At 46.5% G+C, this 15,148-nt stretch overlaps 1 protein-coding gene across 3 annotated transcripts in view; it reads left to right on the top strand.

Annotated features, from left to right (window-relative positions):
* Positions 1-15,148, top strand: part of mks1 (MKS transition zone complex subunit 1) — a 70,102-nt gene that overhangs the window by 31,651 nt on the left and 23,303 nt on the right. For all 3 annotated transcript variants that reach the window (XR_015073209.1, XM_085964341.1, XM_085964340.1), the window contains exons 5-10: positions 799-896; positions 3,498-3,626; positions 3,718-3,822; positions 6,347-6,455; positions 9,723-9,779; positions 13,194-13,236. Coding sequence is in view for 2 of the 3 variants with exons in the window: in XM_085964341.1 (XP_085820467.1) it covers positions 799-896; positions 3,498-3,626; positions 3,718-3,822; positions 6,347-6,455; positions 9,723-9,779; positions 13,194-13,236 (541 nt within the window). In the remaining variant the exon portion in view is untranslated. The remainder of the gene's footprint in view (positions 1-798; positions 897-3,497; positions 3,627-3,717; positions 3,823-6,346; positions 6,456-9,722; positions 9,780-13,193; positions 13,237-15,148) is intronic.

The following is a 15,148-nucleotide window of genomic DNA, read 5'->3' as shown; positions in this document are numbered from 1 at the left end:
GGAGTTACGTCTGTGGCCACAGAAACGTCTATCTGTTCCCCTTACAATAGAATCCCCTATCAATATTGCTCTCCCACTCTTTTTTCCTCCCCTCCTGTGCAGCTGAGCCACTCGTAGTGCCACGGACTTGGCTCTTGCTGCATTCCCCTGAGAAACCATCTCCCCCAGCAGTATCCAAAATTGAAAACCTGTTGGAGAGGGGGATGGACCCAGGGGACTCCTGCACTAGCTTCCTAGTTCTTTTACTCTGTCTGGCGGTCACCCATTTCCTGTCTGCCTGTGCACTCTTTACCTGCAGTGTGACCACCTCGTTAAACGTGCTATCCACGAAGATCTCGGCTTTGCGGATGCTCCACAGTGACTCCAGCCGCAGCTCCAGCTCCCGCTCTCGGACTTTTTCCTTGGTGTAAAGTAAGAACCAATTCCTACAGGGTGAAAAGTTAGGAAAAACAATTAGCTTTTCAAGTATATATGTCATTCCCTTTTGAAAGTTATTATTGAATCTGCTTCCTCCACCCTTTCAGAGACACTTCCTGCACATGTGTTTGCCCTGGACACCTAAAGTGTCGCTGACTTTCAGTACTGGAGCAAGCAGTTCATTTGCCCACAGCAATTGGTATCGGCCTTTCCCATAATGTCCCTGTACCACATAGTGCATCTGGCTAAGAACAGTGAAGATGGTGACCTGTTATAGGCTTCTTTGAATGGCTGTATGGCACTGGCTACAGGGGAGTGTGTATGCCGGACCTACTGAAGCTGTGCCAGTTGCTGGCATTAAACATCCTTCCTGTTTTACAGCACACTCAGACTGTGACCACATCGACAATGGAGACTCCATCGTACCTGACCGAGAGGATGTCACAGGTGCGGCGCAGGCGGCAGGAGCGCAGAAATACGTAAGGGGGGGTGGGGGGGAGGCAACCAGTATAATTGATAAACAAGTGGAAGTATGTTGAGCTTTTTGTCATAAAGATACAATTTAAATATCTCTCAAAATATGGAGTAGCCTGTGCCTGCTCTGTATACTGCTCAGCAGTATTTTACTTAAATTATTCTGAATTTTTATTCAGGTGTGTATGTTAGTGCTGGGCATGGAGTGGTTTCTAACTATGGGCGTTCTGCACCTGACCCTGAGATCCTGAGTACAGCTCTTTCTACCCGGCTGCAACAATCTCCCTCAGTAACTCCAAACTCAAACGCATTTCTTGCTGCACTTTTGCTTCAATCTATCTTTTGGAGCAACCAATCTGTTTCGATTTTTTAAAAATTGTCTTTTCCCTTTCTCCTGCCTTTTGCTTGTTCTGTGGTCAGTGGCTGTCCTCTGGCACTTTGCCCAAGTGACCGTCCTTCATGTGGGAGCATTGGCAGGCTATTTGACTGTGGGTGTTGTCACAGCCGAGCCCATTCATGTCCTTGCCCACGTTCTCGCCTGCAGGCATCACTTGAAAGTGATCAGTAATGGGGTGTTCGAGTTGTGGAATAGAATTGAAATGAACAGTATGATTTAGGGGATAAAAGGGATTGATCTGTCAAAAAGGGATGGGCTTGCTACACCTAACGGCCTCTTCCTCCTTGAGTTGGTTTTGATTGCAAACCAACTTAAATCTGTAGAGGGGAAAATACATGGCCACTTTTTGTTTATGTTGCTTTATTTTGCCTTCCTAAATTATTTTAACGTGCACGTCAGGGCTTTTAGAACTGGAGAGATAGGTGAGTAGATATACTTCTCATTCTTCTTCCTCTGCTAACGCTGCTGATTTGTTTTTTTGGGTGGGTGGCGGGGGGGGGTTGTTATGCTTCCATGAGTGCTTGCTGCCTCACCCATGTGCAAACCGAGACAGTGACTATTGGCAGAATATTTGATCAGGAAGGGGGAAGAGACACATCACAGCTGAGCCTGATCAGGACTTGCCTATGCCTCTTCCAGAGGGAGTCACTGGAAAGCGATCAGGCTAAAATTTCCAGTTGTAACAAGCCTACTGCTGCTTGGGTTCAAATCCACTGAGTTCGCACAGGCCAGGAGTCAAACCTGAGGCCTTCAGGTCTATCTGGCTTTGTGCTGTGCCATGTGGTGTCTAAAACTACTAGGGTCATGGAGGAATTAGATATTTTTTTGAACTAGGCCAGTAATTTAGAGTAATTATATCTATATTCCCCTTTAATTGAACTGCATGAATCCTGTCCGTTTGAATTAATTTGAAGAATTTTGTGCTTATTGTAGCGAGGGATGTTTGTGCTAGGGAACCAAAATATTTTACCCACTGTCTGAACTCTGTGTGCTTAACCCAAGGTTAGGTGCAGAGTAAAGCTCCCTCTACACTGCACCCCTTGGGTGCAAACTCGGAAAAGCAACCTCAACTCCACAAGTGTGAATTTTTTCTGTTTCCTCTGGCTTCTCTGGAAAAAGGGCGGCTGAATCTCAAGCCTGTCTGGGCCAAATTTAAGGCTCCTTTCACAGAGAGCCCTTGACGGTTGCAAGAAAAAGATCAGACTTTTTTTCTTTTAATTCTTTGTGCTCATCAAGGTGAGGGATGTTGGTGCTGGGGTCCAGGCCCCCTGAGTCAGCATGAAGCAATCCACGTTAGGTTGACATGGTTAGACGCAGAGTGAAGCTCCTTTACTCTACTGTGGCAAAACAATGTGCCTCAGCCCCAGATTGAGAAGATTACCCCATATTGCAACAGTGTGGTGTTGTTTCCATCCCATAGTTTCGAGTGAAATTGCAAATTAGTGTGACCCTATAAGCCCATGTCCACTAAGAACTGAAATGAAAGGGCCCAAACCCATTTCACAAAGGACTTTTTCAGCCAACAGATAGATGAGACCTTCATCCACACTTTCAAACCCAATCCCCAGAAGTGAAAGGCCAGTGTCTAACCCACTGCATCACCCAGTTCCCTAGAGAAGAGACTTCAATCTGCTATCTGGGTGGGTCTCAATCCCAGAGGTGAGAGTGGTGGTCTAATTAATGGTGCCACCCAAATTCCCAAAGCAACACATTACAGTACTTTGTTTCTGTTCCATGGCCTGACAGCCCACTGAGTTTCCTTATCTCAGTCGTGCGGCTATGGGCAGACATCCAGCACGGTGAGGCAAGAGAATGCGAACGGGAGTGTGCTGAGCGGGAGTGGAGCAGCAGGTGACCGCCCAGGCGCTCGGCTGCAGCAGACATGTTGGCAAAATAATCTGTAAATGTGAACTGAGATATAAGTGCCAGCACGCTATTCAACTACTGAGGCATCACACCAGGATCTGATCCTGTCCTCACCTGATGCTACCACAAGTGGATTTTCCAGCAGGGATCACTAGTTGGGAAGGTTAGCTGACTCTTCCCTGCCCCTCTGTCGGGGCCCAGGGGCACAGAATCCTATTGTAACCTTCTCCTGCTGCCAATGCCGAGATCGACGTAATTCAATGCAGGCCAGGAATTGAACCTGGGACATACTGGTAGTTATGGGAACCAGACTGTAATGCCAGTCTGTTACATTGACTTTTAGCGAAGGGAAGATTCCAAGATCACGGATCATCACCTGGGAGCCGACTGAGGAGTTTGTGAGGAACAACCATGTCCTGAACACTCCCGTGCAAACTATGTACATCATGGGAGACCTGGGGCCCTACGGAAAGTAAGTGTTTCACCTCCGAATGAGAACTGTTTCAGATTGAAGTTGGTGAGATTGGTTGCTGTTTTAATGGTTAATTCTGTTCTGTGTTCAGGCTGGGGCACCCTGAGGATGAGTACGTATTGTGCACCATTAAAGTGGACAACAATGGAGTTCTCTCCATAAAACCAGACTTCAATGGCTCCAAACCAGCCCACAGGCAAGTACTGTGCTTGGACACCCGAGTGTTAATCCGCCAGTCAACGGCATCAATGTTTCTGTATTGAAAAATATTTATGCCGCTGCATTAGAGTTTGAGTTATTTGCAGTCGTCGCAATGGTGTATTTTCAACTATTCTTTTCTGTGCATGCGATCTAGGCCCAGACCACTTCCCTTGTTCTGGATTCCCCCATCTTAGGAAATTATTGTTCTGTATCTACCCTATTGAATCCCTTTATAATTATAAAAAAACCTTGATTGGATCGCCCTTAACCGTCTAAACTCAAGGGAATACAAGCCAAGTTTATGCAACCTGTCCTCATAATTTAACCCTGTAAGCCCTGGAATTATTCTGGTGGTTCTCCACTGCACTCCTTCCTGAGGTGCGGTGCCCAGAACTGAACGCAGTGCTCCAAATGGGGCCTGACCAACTGGAGCATCACTTCCTCAGTTTTGTATTCCAGCCTCCTTGCAATAAAGGCCAACATTCCATTAACCTATTTGATTACTTTTGGTACCTGGTCACTAGCTTTCAGTGATTTGTGTGCATGGACACCTAAATCAATTTGCTTCTCCACAGCTCATAGTTGCTCACCATTAAGAAAACATTCCGATTTTCCTTCCTCAGATCCAAAGTGAATGACCTCACACTTAAATCTGAATTTAAAACGAAACACTGGAAATACGCAGGTCGCTCAGCATCTAAAAGAAGCAGGTTAACATTTGTGTGGTGACCCTTCAGGGTGGCACAGTCGGGCTGAGGAATCCTTGTACAGGACTGACTCTGGAAGGCAGGAAACAGCTAGAGGTGAAGGGCTGGATTTGGCCAATGGGGAGCTTTTGGAGGCGGGACTCCCACTTGTCGGGTTTCAGTCCCGCCTCCATCGACTTCTGGCCAACCCACGCTATTTTCCCTTGATTGACCTTGTTAAGCCTGCCCAGCGGGTTTAACAGGCCAATTAAGGGAAAGCCGGTTACAGAGAACGTCGGCGTATGACGTTTCATCTGTCAAATTTTTGACAGGTGAATTGTCATCGTTTGACAGCTCTGTGAATATGTCAAACACTGACATTCTCTGTAGTTTGATGAGGTCTTGAATTCAAGACTCATCAAACCTCTTTCTTTTGCAGAAATGAGATGGTTGTTGCATTGGAGAATGCAGCGGCCATCTGTCATCTCTGCCGTGGAGGTGCGAGACTCTCCGCATACCCACCGATTGAAGCCTGCAGGAAGAAACAAAGGTAAGTACACTTTTAATAACACTTTCCACTTACCTCAGATACTCACCTCTCCACACTTGCACTTATCACTTACCTTCACAGTGCAATTTTGCACCCCTCTGACCCCCGCAGACCCACTGCTCACCTCGGTGACCCTGGCGGGGTTCGCAGCCTTCGGGAAGCCCGCACTTGTGTGGGCAAAATGGGAATAATCCTCTTATCTGCCTGTTAACAGGCAGATAAGTGGCATTAACCCCCTTCCCGCCTCCAAGGAGACGGGACCCGGTGCGGGTCGGCTACCCGTCTCCTGGCAAGATGGCACAGAGGCGGGTTGGGCACCTGCCCCCAAATTCTGCCAATTTCCCGGCAGTTCCGCCTCCCCAGGGCTGGCAAGATCGCGCCCAAAGAGTCTAGATATGCTAATTACATTTGCAGGCATCTAAAGCGTTTAATAAACCGGTTTCGAGTATTGGAATGGGGTTAAAGTACTGTACTCTGTACAAGGGCCATCCCATCCAGTTGTTCCCCCCTCTGTTTTAGAGCCACACCTGACTACCCCTCTGTCTTTCCAGTGCTTTTGCCTACAAATTATACCCAGTCTCAGACAGTCTGTGTGTCGTGTACAACTCTTTCTATTGTATTAAAAGCCATTGCTAGGCTATTCAACAACAACACATCTTCCATTTAGATAGCACCTTTAATGCCGAAAACTCCCCACGTTGCTTATAGGGGGCAGGGGAGTGAGGGGGAAAAAAAGAAACGGCCACACCGTGCCAGGCATGTTGCTGTTGGCCCTTTCTAACAGGGGTATTGGGCCTGTGGTCCCTGAGCCCTGTTAATCCAGCTCTTGTTGTATTTGGCTATTGCACTTCTTTGATTTGTTCTGTTTGGAAAGGCTGTTCTTCCCACTCCTTAGTGCACTTGTCTCATTGATGGATAAATCCTAAATCAACCCACCGCCATCTGTTCGTATCAACAACTTACGATCTATGCAGTGGAAACGGGGATCTAAACTATATACATGTGGACACCCCTGCTATAAAGGAGACCTGACCATTGTAGTTCTGATGAGGAATTCTATCTGCAACATTAAGCTTTCTCTTTCAGACACTAATTGCCCTGCTTGTGCATTTCCAGCATGTATTTTTTAAATTTGAGTTCTTTAAGTTTTGTCAGATTTTCTCCTCTATCTCCTCCACCCTCATCCAGTCCCGAGTCTGCATGTTTATCTGACGGGCCTGTTGCAGTGTTTCCTTTTTAACCCTTCATTTCCTATTTCTGACGTTCTCCATTTTTCTGAGTAGGATTGAGACCGAGGGAGAGAAGAGAGATCTGTGGCTATACACAATTAACAACGCGTCCATCACAGTCCAGCAGGAAGAACAGGATAGGGAGAAAAATCTTTTCAAAGACGTAAGAAAACGTTGCTTTTCATGGAGTTGATCCTTGTTTCCTTCTGTCTAACCTCCACCCAGGCCACATGTGACTGTTGGATTGGATTGTTGGGTAGAGTTGCCGCTTCTCCCTGTCAGCACAAAAGTTTAAGATGTGCTGAACAGGCCAGCAGGAAAACATGTTCTCTCCTCTTTGAAGGCACCGTGGCACGCTGGGGTGTGGCACCGTGGCACGCTGGTGTATGGCGCGCTGGGGTATGGCACCGTGGCGCGCTGGGGTATGGCACCGTGGCGCGCTGGGGTATGGCACCGTGGCGCGCTGGGGTATGGCACCGTGGCGCCAGCCACCCCCCCGTGTACCTTACCCAAGTAACCCTTTTTCAATAATGAGCCTAGACAACAACTGCTCAGCAGTAAAGGACCAAGCCCAGCCCTGCCCCAGAGAGAAAAGTCAGGAGTATAATAAAAAACTGCGGATGCTGGAAATCTGAAGTAACAGAAAATGCTAGAAATACTCAGCAGGCCAGGCAGCATCCGTGGAGAGAGAAACAGAGTTAACGTTTCAGGTCTGGGACCCTTCATCAGAACAGTTCTGACGACCGGTCATTGACCTGAAACGTTAACTCTGTTTCTCTCTCCACGGATGCTGCCTGGCCTGCTGAGTATTTCCAGAAAAGTCAGCAGCATTGGCTAAATCCCCACCCACACCCTTCCCTAGCCCAAACACTGCCAATGTGTTGCACTAGTTAACTCTGTGCAGACTGGGGATTGAACTGACTATTTCTCAGTCTCACACTATGTGGCATCTTTATCCACTGAGTTATTGAGTGGGGGGGCAGTAAAAGTCTGCTGACATTAAGGAACAATGTACAGTGTAGGAATTTGGCTGTAGCTGCACTGTACCAAGAGCATTTGGCTAATAAATGGTGTAGGAGGACTTTACAAAGCTGCTATCGTCTTGTGGCAACCCCCAGCATAACTCCGATGCTCACTTAACTTTATTTGTAATTTGTTTTATATTCTTTGTTGTGTTGGCTTGGCTCAATTGGTATCACTTGTGCCGCTGAGCCAGAGGTTGTTGGTTCATGCCCCACTCCAAGACTGGCAGACAAGGAATGCTGCATTATCAGAGGGGCCATCCTTCAGGTGAGATGATAAGCTATGGTCCTGCCTGGTGCCTCTGATGGACGTGAAAGATTCCATGATACAATCTGAAGAAGAGTAGCGAGCACTCCTGGTCTCCTCGTTAGTATTTCTCAATAAATATCTAAAAAAAAAATAACTGCCTGTTCATCTCATTAGCGTTTATGGTATATTACTGTGTGCACATTGACTGCCACATGTACCTACAAAAGTGACTGCCCTTTGAACTAAAGTACGTGAAGTGCTTTGGGACATTTCTGAGATGTGTGATAAGGCACTATGTAAATTTAAGCTCTTTATATGTTGCAATGATTCATAAAAGTAATTCTTTACTTTGGAGAATTCATCCCGGGCAGAACTGTCTAACCTGGTTGATGCCAAGAACATATCGCCACAACGTTTGTTGGATTAATGGTGGTGTTGCAGTATCAAATTTCGAATGGGCTGAACTAATGCAACACTGTACAAAACCGACAGCAAGTCATGATCCCTGGACAGTGGGGAAAAAAACAACCCAGTACAAATCTAACCTGCTCCTGTGCGGTGTCCCCAGGAGGAGGCGCTGTTTATCCTGCTCCTGTGTGGTGTCTCCAGGAGGAGGCGCTGTTTATCCTGCTCCTGTGTGGTGTCTCCAGGAGGAGGCGCTGTTTATCCTGCTCCTGTGTGGTGTCTCCAGGAGGAGGCGCTGTTTATCCTGCTCCTGTGTGGTGTCTCCAGGAGGAGGCGCTGTTTATCCTGCTCCTGTGCGGTGTCTCCAGGAGGAGGCGCTGTTTATCCTGCTCCTGTGTGGTGTCTCCAGGAGGAGGCGCTGTTTATCCTGCTCCTGTGCGGTGTCTCCAGGAGGCGGCGCTGTTTATCCTGCTCCTGTGTGGTGTCCCCAGGAGGAGGCGCTGTTTATCCTGCTCCTGTGTGGTGTCCCCAGGAGGAGGCGCTGTTTATCCTGCTCCTGTGTGGTGTCCCCAGGAGGAGGCGCTGTTTATCCTGCTCCTGTGTGGTGTCCCCAGGAGGAGGCGCTGTTTATCCTGCTCCTGTGCGGTGTCTCCAGGAGGAGGCGCTGTTTATCCTGCTCCTGTGTGGTGGTGTCCCCAGGAGGAGGCGCTGTTTATCCTGCTCCTGTGTGGTGTATCCAGGCAGCGATGCTGTGCATTCTGCTCCTGGGAACACCAAGTACAGAATAACCAGTTCCTCTTCCTATCTTCCTCAGATTGCACTGAAATTATAGTGATCTCCGGCTGCAATGGTTGCCTCATTACATATTGACTTCCTTCAGGCTGTTCAGTGCATTTCATTTCTCTCACTTCTACCAAGTCACACTTTTTTTGTCCCTGCAAGTCCAAACACTACCTCCCACATCTATTGATGCTCTAGCGCTCATTCTTTCCGCGATTTTAAGCTGAGCGCCCACATCTCCTTTTCTACTGTTATTTTGTGAGGTTCTGCTTCTGTTTCGTGCCAAACATGTTTCCCCTCAATGGCTCTGTGTAAAACCCAAATTCTTGATAACTGTTTTGATATCTAGGGAGGCCGTCATGTTCCTAAATACTGTAGATTAGAAGCAAAAACCCAAGTTGCTCTCCAACCTTTCTTATCCCTCTCTCTCTTTGATTCTATTGTGGTTGCTGCTGCTCTGAACTTTCTTCTGATGTTCTTCCTCCAAACATGCCATCCTGTACAGTCTGACTCTTCCCTGAAGCTTTGAAATCTAGACTCAATTAAGAGTACCCTCCTCCAACTCATTCTTTCCAGGCCCTAATATTCATTACTCCCTCAATCCTCACTTCCTTCTGTAATAATTGAAAACCCAAGCTGAGCATCACCCAACCTGTACCTCTCAACCTACCTGTTTCCTTTTTCCAGCCTTGGTGATGTCTGACGCTAGGTGCCTTTCACCCGGGTTTTCTAGTAGCAAGTCCCATCCCCTGCCCCACCCCCAGCCAGTGCACAATAAATAGAAGGAACTTGACTGGGTGAGTGTAAGGCCTCGTTTATATACAGTAATACTAATTGCCATTGTGATGACCATACAATGGGAGGTACAGTATGTAGATTCTCATCTGTAACTGGCTATGCTATGTCTGCATTGTGTTTTATTTCAATTTGATGTAACTCCTGATAATTCAGTTCTTGCCCTTGTTGATGACAGCTGTACAACAGACACAAAGAGTACCTCAACACTTTGGTTGGAGAAGAATTTGAAACTGTAAGTATGTTTTTTTCCCCTTCCAGCTTTCATTGTCAAGAAGGAGCAATAAGATATATTTTTAAAAAATATATAAAGGCTTTAATCCAGCCCTTACGATGTGTTGAAGAAGTTGCTCTCTCTCTCTCTCTCTCTCTCTCTGTTGACTGCATGGTTCCTTTGCAAAATTGGTGTCTGCCAGATTCCTAGTGGGAGCAAGTCTTCAGCATAACATTGCGCGCGGTACAACCAGAACTGGCACGAAGCTGACTGAGTAGTGTAGTGTCACCATTTGAGGTTGAAGTTGAGACACGTTTGTGCCAGTCGTCCCTACTTGTTGGTATCAAATCGGCTTCACTGCTGCTGTCTCTCAGCAGATGACAGAGTAGTTCAAAGTCCAAAACCGACCCATGCTGACCGTCCCACGTTCCCTGCTTTATGCCATTGCAAATAAACTGCGAGCGACTGTGGAGCATCGGAAAGCTCATGAAGCAAGAAACCTCAACTTAATAAAAAAATAAAAGGCAGGTTTAGGTGGGCATTTCTTACTAATGTTTCCCCCCTCCCCTCAGTTTTCTACCCTGAAACCTCTACTGGGGTAGAGTTCCCCAAATACCAGCATTGTTTCAGTGCCCCACAAGTGGCCATTCATTGCATGTAACCCTTGGCAGGCTATTCATCTGTGGAAGGCATTACAGCTGAGCCTGAGCCTCTTCCTATCCTTGCCCGGCGATCTCACCCACGTATTTTGCAGCAGGAGTCACTGGATGGCAATCACAAGCGAGTACCTTTTCGTTGTCTCCCTAGCTGAGGCCAAGTATAGCTCCTGCCCCAGCTAAGATCAGCTAACTCCGCACTGACTGGGCATGAAACCTCCCTGCTCTGTGTGGGTCAGTCCCACACTGGACGTTGTAGTTACCCAATGAATCATCAAGGAGTACGGAGTAGCCGTTTCATGATAATTATACCAGGCTACAATCTTCAGTACTGAGTCAACTGAGGTTAGAAGCCCTCCCCTGTAAACAGACAAGAATGTAGAGTACTTGTACCCCTAGTAACAAGTCACTTGTTTTCTCATTTTAAATCAGGAGTGTCCAAGCTTTCTGTGTTCCTGGGCCACTTGGGTTTGTACAGAGAGCCCCGGGAACCAGATAGAGTTTAAATCCTTGTTCCAATTCATCTACATCTAGCTCAAGCTGCTGATGCTGCACAAAGTGAGGCCATTCGGCCCATCGTGCCTCTCCCAGCTCTTTGAAAGAGCTCTCTAATTAGTCCCACTCCCCTGCTCTTTCCCCATAGCCCTGCAAATGTTCCCTCTTGAAGTATTTATCCAATTCCCTCCTGAAAGTTATTACCCTTTCAGGCATTCCAGATCATCATAACTCGCTAGTAAAAATGATTTTTCCTTATGTCGCCTCTGGTTCTTTTGCCAATTGCCTTAAATCTGTGTTCTTTGGTTACCAACCCTTCTGCCACTGGAAACAGTTTCTTATTTACTCTCTAAGGTCTTGACATCCTTCCTAAAGTGTGGTGCCCAGAATTGGCTGCAATGCTGCAGCTTGGGCCTAACCAGTGTTTGATAAACTCCCTTGCTTTTGTACTCTATTCCTCTACTAATAAAGCCAAGGATCCCCTATGCCTTTTTAACAGCCTTCTTGACTTGTCCTGCCACCTTCAAAGACTTGTGTACACACCCCCGGGTCTCTCTGTTCCTGCACCCCCTTTAAAATTGTACCTTTTTAGTTTAGCTTATATCGCTTCTCCTCATTCTTCCTAGTTTTTTGTCATCTGCAAACTTTGAAATGATGCCCTCGATACCCAAGTCCAGGTCATTAACGTACATCAAAAGAGCAGTGGTCCTAATACCCACCCCTGGGGGACACCACTGTATACTTCCCTCCAGTGTGGAAAACAACTGTTCACCACTGCTCTCTGCCCCTTAGCCAATTGTGTCTCCACACAGCCAGTTAGTTCCCCATTAATCCCACCGGCTTCAATTTTGCTAACCCGCTTTAAAGGAACATTTGTAGACCTTGTGATAAATGTCACTAGTGCTGCGCATATCTTTTGTATTGTGGCATTTCACAGGTGCACCCCACAGCAAGGCTGCCCAGTGCTTCAAATGGGATGTGTTTCCGTTGGGGGTGGGGGGATCATTACCTTGGATACTGGTGCCCATATAAAAACTATGCGTGGCCCCATTATGATTGTGGCAGAATATACTCGCCTGCACAGCGCCTCCACACTGGATACATTTTTTGTTCACCTGTCCCTGTGATGGTGTCCCTCGAATTGATTAGAAGTAACATTCTAACTTAAAACTTGTGATGGAGGGATTTGAGCAATAGTCTGCAGTGCCACCCAGTGGCGGATGCGAGTTCCTGCACACGATCCCTCGCACCAAAGAGGTTCCACTCTCCCCTGCTGCTTCTAGCAGTGAGCAGAGGCTGGGCATTCCTCACTGGTACGGAGATGCTGCACTTGCATGCGTCCCACAGCCTGGTCTCAGAATGACGATGATGGAAGCCCAAGAGTAGGATGCTTCCTCTGTCCTCCTCAGTGCATGGAGAAGAGAAAGTCTTATCTTGGAGAAGAATGGGAGAAAATATTAGAAAAGAAAGTAGAAGAAAAAGTAGAAATTCTAAATTCACATCAGGAGTAGTAGAATACAGTTTGAAGTATTGCCCTTCTAAGTTTGCTGGTACCACATACAGTTAACTGGCCGAGTGCGAAAGACCCCTGCCATTGCAGCGTTTCATAGGAATAAGAGTAGGCCATTCAGCCCCTTGAGCCTGCTCCGCCATTCAGTTAGACCGTGGCTGATCGGTATCTTAACTCCATCTACCTGCCTTTGACCTATATCCCTTGATACCTTTACCGAACAAAAATCTATCTCTCTCGGTCTTGAAAGCTCCGATTGTCTCAGGATCCACAGCCTTTTGTGGGAAAGGGTTCCACATTTCTACTGAGAAAAAGCGCTTCCTGATATCGCTCCCGAGTGGCCCAGCTCTAATTTAAGATCATGTCCCCTCGTTCTTGATTTCCCCACCGGAGGAAATATTATCTACACTATTGAATGCTTTTAACATTTTAAACAACTCAACCAGATCACACCTCAATCTTCTATACTCAAGAGTCGACAGTGCTGACTCACTCCCTTGCCTCTTCCTCCATTCCTATGAAGAAATATCTGTATTTCCTCATCAGTCCTGTTGCGATAAGGAACCTGGAGATCACAGCCACAGACTGGCATCCGACTGCTCCATGGAGTACCACTTCGGAGCAGAGCACTCCGTCACCACACGTTGCATGGTTTTTCTGTTGGTCAAATTGACAACTGTTCTAAAGTATAAAAGGTGGATGGCGTGTGCGATGAATATATTTGTATTGTGATTGACTTCAGTTTTAAAATGCATTCTATCCTTATTCCTGCAGCCGCCTCTTGGTGTTCTTCAGCTGTTTGTGAATGGTGAAGTTGGTAAGTTTATTTTGATAGGTCTGTGTTTTTTTAGTCTCTGCTCTTACTATCAAGGGCTTAATACAGGAAGCCTTCAGCCCCCCAAGTGTGCAATGGTGACTCTGGGTAAATGCAGCACCATGCAAACCAGGAAGTTCCTAGGGGTGACCCACAGTCTGTGAACATATTATTTATGAAAGATAAAGGACAGGAAAAAAACAGCTGGTCTGTCGAGCCTGCTCCATACAGCCATGATGCCTTGAGCAGCATGCCCTGAACATCATAATTTACAACACCTGCCAGCAGCCATGTGATCTTCTGGGAAAGACAGAAAAACCGATTTAAAAAAAATCAATTTTGGGACAAACAAATCTGAGAAATTCCTAAAGCGATCAATACTGGAGAAGAACACACTGACCGCTGTTTCTATCACTTATTACTCCTCCTACCTTTTGTATGTTCTGATCTCTGCCCCGACCAGGAACGGGTCCAGCTCTCTTTTGAAGGTAAGCGAATCTGCGCTCACCTGTCAGCAGCAACTTGTTCCATGGGTATATCTGTCCTCGGAAAGGGCAAAGCTCCTGACCTCTAACCTACTTCTACTCTTGCACAACTTGAACACATGCCCACTGGTCTTCCAGACCGATCTAACTGAAATAATCAATCTATATGAACACTGTCTAGCCCCTGCATTATTTTAAACACCTAAAATTCAACTTGTGGTACCCACCTGCTAAATAGTCTGTAAAACTCATTGGGGTCATTTATGAAGAAAAGACAGTGTTAGATGGGTGCACTTGACACCGTAAAATGGAGTCCTTGGGGTTCTTACTGAGAGCTTGGGGGCAGCACGTGTGTGCGACGGGACTAATTTAAATAATTTTAATTAATATTTAAACACCTATTAGTGTCTGCACTTCTGTAAACGAAATAAACCCAGCTTTTTAAGCCTATTTCAGTAACTACGGTTGTTCGCTGGGTATTATACTTGTGGCCCCCCTCTGAGCCTTTTCCAATGCCTCTCATCCACCATGCAAGGGGACCAAAGTTGAACTCTATTCTAAATGAGGACTAACTAAAGAGTTATACAAGGACAATATGTTGTGCTTTGTTTTAGACTGAATCACCCTGGCAATGCAACCTGATATTCTATTTGCTTTGGATATAATTTCATGGCACTGGTCATGAACCTTAAGGGAATTATGTACAATAATAACAAGATCTCATACCTTCTCAACAGACTTAAGTACTTTACCCTGTAGAGTAGAAGTATATTTAGCGTTCCTGTCAACATGCATAACATTACATTTATCTAAGGTAAATGCCATTTGCCAAATAAGAGCTCAGTCCCCCATCGCATCAAGATCCACTTGGAGTAGTTTATTCCCATCTGCAGTCCTAACTCTGCCCCAACACCTACATCCAGGAGTTAGCTGGTCACGACCAGGGCATTAGTAAGGGTGTCACAGTAACATAAGTGCGTCTGGCAGTGGAGGAAAAAAGCCAATCTGGGTTCCTGCTTCTGATCAATATCAGGGTGGGCAAGTATTCAGCTTGCGCTACCCAGCTGCTAAATAGTCTGCAAAAATCATTGGGGTCAGTGTTAGATGGGTGCACTCTGACAGTAAAATGGAGTCCATGGGGTTCTTGCTGAGCGCTTAGGGGGCAGCACATGATTCTTTGTGTACAACGGGACTAATTCAAATAATTTTTATATTAAACTGACAAAAATAGGCTGAGTGGGATGGCTGTCCCTGCAGTTTATAAACACCATGAGAATAGGAGCAGGGTAACTCTCCCTCCCCCACCTTTCTCTCTCTGTAATGGTCAAGGCTGTGACCATTACTGCCCAGATATGAGGTGGAAGTTGGCCATACAATCCTTGTTGCTCCTAAGGGTTTAGCATTGTGCCCAGTAGCACGCTGCCTGAACA

Source organism: Somniosus microcephalus, chromosome 22 (genome assembly GCF_052327205.1).
Source record: "Somniosus microcephalus isolate GS21.2 chromosome 22, FLI_Smic_1.0, whole genome shotgun sequence".
Taxonomy (NCBI): Eukaryota; Metazoa; Chordata; class Chondrichthyes; order Squaliformes; family Somniosidae; genus Somniosus; species Somniosus microcephalus.
The sequence above is the reverse complement of the archived record's forward strand: the minus strand, read 5'-3'. Positions and strand labels throughout refer to the sequence as shown.